The sequence below is a fragment of the Hibiscus syriacus genome, unplaced genomic scaffold (assembly GCF_006381635.1).
Source record: "Hibiscus syriacus cultivar Baekdansim isolate YM2019G1 unplaced genomic scaffold, ASM638163v2 tig00110633_pilon, whole genome shotgun sequence".
NCBI lineage: Eukaryota > Viridiplantae > Streptophyta > Magnoliopsida > Malvales > Malvaceae > Hibiscus > Hibiscus syriacus.
Window position 1 is genome coordinate 432,957 of NW_024062806.1, and position 6,103 is coordinate 439,059.

The 6,103-nt window shown below is 37.9% G+C and overlaps 1 protein-coding gene across 1 annotated transcript; it reads right to left on the reverse strand.

Moving 5' to 3' along the window:
* Positions 1 to 3,142: 3,142 nt before the first annotated feature.
* LOC120136547 (uncharacterized protein At3g27210-like) lies at positions 3,143 to 5,890 on the reverse strand. The gene is made up of 4 exons (XM_039152546.1): positions 5,619 to 5,890; positions 5,436 to 5,588; positions 3,958 to 4,038; positions 3,143 to 3,799 (listed from the first exon to the last, which is right to left on the reverse strand). Exons 1-4 carry the CDS (start codon positions 5,635 to 5,637, stop codon positions 3,420 to 3,422), a joined length of 633 nt encoding a protein of 210 aa, XP_039008477.1. The 5' UTR covers positions 5,638 to 5,890; the 3' UTR covers positions 3,143 to 3,419.
* Between the last annotated feature and the right edge of the window lie 213 nt (positions 5,891 to 6,103).

Genomic DNA, 6,103 nt, shown 5'->3' on the forward strand with positions numbered 1-6,103 from the left:
AGAAAAATGTTGAAGTGGCATTTTATGTCATTAGAAAGCCCAGAGAATATTAGTGTATTATAATACAGCTGTCTGTAGCTGATTAATTGTAACTGTTTTTGGTTAATTTGTTATAACTGAATCTTGTATAGTTGGGTTAGTTAGTTGGGCTAGGTGTTATATATAGTGGGCATGTCCACTATTCATAACCAATGATAATGTTTTGCATTTTACAGAATATTGTATGTACTTTGTTTCTTTAGTTTACTTCAGAAAACAATATATTCTTCCTTCTGTTGATTCTCCCTTTCCCTTATAGTTTGCCTTTGATAGTTCACTATTATTCTTCTGTCACGAGGGCCTTTTCAACGCGGAGTTTTTTCATGCTAGCGTTTTTTGGGTTAGATGCTACGCTGAACAACCACATTTGTCATCTTTTACCATTCATGACCTTGAACCCATTCAGTGGTAGGGGCGGATATACATGGCTCCACAGGGGAGCCATTGCACACCCATTATTTTGAGAAAAGTGTTCAATTTAGTTTAGTTTACTAATGCGAATAGGAAAAATTAAGAAAATTTGCACACCCAAATTTTTTTAGAATCGAGTATTAAAATTTTGAACCCCTATTTTTTAATTTCTAGATCCGCCACTGTTCAGTGGTCTCTGCTTCACCTGGTTGGGTCACTCTTAGCACTGACGGTTCTGTTAATCGAAACTCCGCAATGAGCTATGCTGGTGGATTTATCCGAAGTTCTGACGGTGCTTGGCTAGTGGGGTTCAATAAATCCATTGGTTTCTCATTCGTTCTTCAAACTGAACTCGGGGGAATATTTAAGGGGTTAATTTGGCTTGGAATTATGGTTATGACAAAGTTGAGTGCCAACTGGACAATGCTGAGGCTTATAACCTTATCTCTTCTGCATATTCCTCGTCATCTCCTATGGTTCTTGTTTGCATGATAAACCACTACTCCTCTCGGAACTGGCTTTTAGATTTTAAACTGATTAAGAGTGAAGCAAACTTGGTTGCAGACAACGTTGCCAAGTCTGAAGTGGATTTCAATGGTTCCATTCGTCTTTTCCAGACCATACCTCATTCCTTGGAAAATTATCTCTACCGTGATTACTATGGACCACCTCATTTACAACAACAACAATAACAACAAAACCCTATTCCCATATGTAATGGAGTAAGGGGGAGGTAGGGTAGTAAACTGCCCCCAACGCCAGGGTTGAGAGCAGCTTCCGTGGAAGACCTCCGGCATTCAGCAAATTAAAGATAAAGATAAAATGCAGTGCATGTATAAATAAATAAATAAATAAATGCATAGTTGAACAATCTTCATATGCAATCCTCATATGCACGTCTGTAATGGTAAGTAATCCCTTTAAATAAATCCCTGCATTAAAATATTTGCATATAGACAGAAACGTAAGACCCGACTAAATTTAAAAAGAGGGAACCTGAAGAGAAGGATACACAATAGTCAACGGTAGCAAGCTACGAGAAGGAATAAAGTTTAATGGGTTAAAAACCTAAACTAAGGCAACACTACTTCGCTACCCGAGTTCTAAGCCTTCATAAATTCTAATGACATAAACGTATATAAAGTATTAGTCATGGAAATTATTACAAAGGCATTAAAAAGAAGACAAAGATGTTACACCCTATGTCTGTGACTCGCACTACTCGGCTACCTTTGTCTTAAGTCTTCATACTTTCCTATAAGAGGTCATGTCCTCGGTAATGGCTAAATCCTTCAAATCAGCTATCAAGCAGTCTTCCCACTTCTTCCTTGGTCTTCCTCTCCTTCTGGCACCGTCGACTGTAATGGACTCTACCCTCCTGACCGCATCCGACGGTTGTCGCCTAAGGACATGCCCAAACTATCGTAGTCTTCCCTCCCTTAATTTTTCGAATACAGGCACCACCCCTAAGGACATCTTAATAGCAGAGGTTGGTGTCATGTCCCACAGTGTTCTACCACATGCCCATCGTAGCATTCTCATTTCTGCGGCCTCCATCCTCCTTACGTGATCCTTCTTGATTGCCCAACATTCTGATCCATACAACAGTGATGGTCTTATAGCCATTCTATTAAATTTTCCCTTGAGTTTTAGAGGCACCCTCTTGTCACACAAAACTCCAGTGGCAGCCCTCCACTTTAGCCATCCCGCCTTTATATGATGTGTAACGTCATCATCTACACCCTCATCTTTATGTATCATAGACCCTAGGTACTTGAAACATTCTTTTGAGAGAATAACGTGTCCCTCTATGCATACTTCTACATCTTCATCATTTTTATTTTCACTGAAGTTTGAACATAAATACTCTGTCTTTTCAATATTAATCCTTAGACCTTTTACTTCCAAAGCAGTCTTCCAGGCAGCCGGTCTTCTATTCAGCTCAGTTTTTGTTTCGGCAACTAGGACAATGTCGTCAGCAAAAAGCATACACCATGGAACATCGTCTGGTGTCGCACAATATATGTCGTCCATAATCAAGGCGAAGATGTAAGGGCTAAGAGCTGACCCCTGGTGGAGTCAGATTTCCACCGGGAATGCCTCGGTGTCGCCAACTGTAGTCCTGACCTAAGTAGTTGATCTACAGTACATATCACGAATCGCCCTGATATAAGCAGTTGGGATCTGTCTCGTTTCCAAGATCTTCCAGATCGTATCACGAGGAACGCTATCATATGCATTCTCAAGGTCAATGAACGCCATATGAAGATCTCTATTTTTTCCCTATATTTCTCCATAAGCCATCGAAGTAGATGAATCGCATCCGTAGTAGACCTACCTGGCATAAAGCCAAATTGGTTTTTCGAAACCCTAGTAACTTGTCTCAACCTAACCTCTATCACCCTTTATTCTTATAGATTGGTATCACCGTAGACTCTCTCCACTCCTCTGGCATCGTGGCAGTCTCTAAAATAATATTAAAGATGTTGATCAACCAAATTACTCTCTTCTCCTAGGGCCATCCATACAGTGATTCAAATTTAATAATTCCATACTGTAAAAGTCTTTGCCTCTTATTATTAAAAAAAAGAGCACTATATGAGGATGCCTTATTTTACTAATTAATTATTCCACCTGCATTATTCGACTAACCTTCCTATGTTCATCCCTAAGTATATATATTATATATTCATTCCCTTGCAAGGGTCATTTACCTGTTTTCCTTTGATTCCTTTGCCTTCATATTGCAAGACACTTGTTTATGAGCTGATTTCAGTTTGAAAAGAAAACGTTCACTTATGGTTGATTGAGATGGTAAAAATCTTGGTAGTTTTACATCAAACATTTACTCGGATGCTTTTACATGCCTCGTGATCCAGGAAATCGGGATCCCGGCTTCATCAACCTATGTGCCGGCAAATTGATGGATATTAGGACCCATCGTTTACACTTTACAGCTATTGCAGGGCTCAACTTCTCTTCCTCCCATTAAAACTGCTGCATGAAACAAAGCTTGGAATGCAACAGTGCATGGACTTTATTGGATTCTCCTTTAATATAGTGTTATCTCCGTTAGTAGTCCTTTCACTACTGCAAAGAGAGTTAGCTCCAGACACATAAGGGGTTCCATTGGATATATACTGGTTGCTCGAGGTGTTTAGCTCGCTAGCATTGTCTCGGTTTTCTGTAACGCTCTCTTGAAACAGTTCACGGAGCTTCTTTCTGTTTCCTGTTGGAGATGTTTCGGAAACCGACAATGGTGATCCGTCTACAGTACCCTTGTTTACTCGAGGGGTCCCCACGGAGAAGCTATGATGAACAGGGGTGTTACCATGAGACGGAGTAAAATCTGCACACGAATGTACAACATTCGGATGAGAGAACAATCAGAAATGGAGGTAGCACAGTCATATTACAGCAGACAGTATGAAACACCAGAAATTTACAGATCTGCCAATGATATAAGCTTGCTAGACGAGTTGATTCGAACAGTTATAATCATCTTACCACCATTGACACTGAAAAAATCATCCTCACAATCCGATTCTAGATATGTCTGGGAATCAAAAAAGGTTTCCTCTTTACTACCTGCAGAATGAAAAATCGATTCAGCCTAAGGCATTTAGGTAGCTGGAAAAGGAGGAAATTAATGTATGAGCAGAGGACACATTGATACGCTTATATCATAGATTATATATACAAACTACATCAACACGACGTTGAACATTACTATTATACGACAATAGACCGAACATCTCGGGATAAAGAGCAAACACAACATAACTCGATGCAGATTTATCAGAGCTATTTACAGAATTTATAAACCCGCAAAGGATTGACCTATCATTCAGAATCCTCAAAGAAGGAGCCTCTTCATTACCCCTGTTGGAATGAGTATGATATACCTAAGTGTACTGCATTGAGACATAATTCTACATGTAGTAAGGACCACAACATAATCCACAAGTTGTCTTGTTTGTGTTTTTTTTATCTCCATTAATGTCGAATTTCGACAGTTAAAAGACAACACACTCTTAAAACTGCTTGCAGCTTCCTAGTATTTAAGAGTGGTCCATCCATCATCATGGACCACCTCCACAAAGGTGCATAGTATCAAACATAGATCCATACAGGAAGAAGATTGCTACTTGCTGACTTGTCTATATATTCAAGGCTGAAGTTAGGTCCTCAACTTCAAATTCAACACTGACATACATGAAAAAGATTAGCTTCTTCTCATGTTCTACTAGTTTCGGCAATTAGCGACGTCGTTTTCGTGTAAACTAACGAATTCCGAATTCGCCTATAAATTCCGAAACAGCCAATGACTTTTCTTGCAAGACAACGGGGGGTTAAAATTGCATTTCCATTTAGTAGTAACCATCTGATCAACCAGTTCGGCAAATTGGTTTAGTTTGGATATGAACCTCCTTGCTGTAAAAAATCTCTTGTTGAAAATTGGTTTTCGGTGGTGCAAGTTGTTGCACCGGAAAAAAAATTGTCAAAATTGTTGAAAAACATAAATGGTAAAATTACCCTATATTATTTGTCCGTGGTTTTTACATTATATATAAGTTTTCCGCATAAAATTTGTGTATCTTCATTTTTTTTTTAATTATTAGTTGCGAGAAGATAGTTGTATTCCGCAACATCTCTCCCCTCTATGTATGTTGTCTGTGTTCTTATATAAACAACCCTAAAAATCAATACTTTGGAGCATCATCATTCATCAAACCAAAAACTAATTAATTTTCATTTCTATAAATAAGATACCCATTTCAGATCTCAGTCATAATAATAAAACATAACCCAAAACCAGAAACAGAGAAAAGATCAACAACCAAATAGAATAGATACTTTTACACTCTATTGAAGAAAAAGATGAACCAAATAGATTGTCTTTTACCCTCATAACCAAGCAAAGTACTTCCAACATGTTTATTTATGTCACCAAAAACAAAACGAAAAAAAGGAAGGAAATTTACCAAAATCTTTGAAAGAATAAGGAGATTTGAGAGCCAAGTGAGCATTGGCAGAAGGTTTCTCCTTAACAGGTGAAGGTGGAATGAGGAGGCTATCTGTTTTAGACTGAAAAGAAAGTCCAAGTTTCATGGGTGACTCTCCAGGGCTCTTACGAACTGAAACACACTCTCCAGGGCTCTTACGAACTGAAACACATGAACCCATCTCTATATCTTCTCTTTAGAGCTGCAACATCAGCTAATCTCAGAGCAATGAAAAAGGAAGAAACTTTCAACTTTTTTTTAAATAAAAAAAATTCTCAGCAATCCAAAAGGCAGAAGCAGAGGAAAATGGAAGGGAGATGGAGCAGAGAGCGTTTCTTTGGCGTTATGTTAAAGGAGTTGAAATGAAAAATAGTTACTTTGAGTTAGATATAGAGAAAGAGAGAGAAGGTTTGGCACTGAATTTGAAAGGGATGTTAGCACTGCCATTACCATTTAGCAAGCAGTGCATGAAAAAAAACTTTTGCAGTTTTATTTATTATTAATATTATATTAATAAAAAACTTTTTACAGTTTTATTATATTATGTTAACTATATACCTCAAAAAATAATAATACTTTTTTTATCACTAACAGTTTTATTTATTAAAATGTTACTTAGATTTTCGTCTTCTTTTAAATAGTGTCAA

Coding starts and splice junctions, on each gene's coding strand:
- LOC120136547 (XM_039152546.1), bottom strand. Junction 4,039..5,435: donor TTATTCTTTCAAAGATTTTG/GTAAATTTCCTT, acceptor TTCATTCTGCAG/GTAGTAAAGAGGAAACCTTT. Junction 3,800..3,957: donor TTTTTTCAGTGTCAATGGTG/GTAAGATGATTA, acceptor ATTCGTGTGCAG/ATTTTACTCCGTCTCATGGT.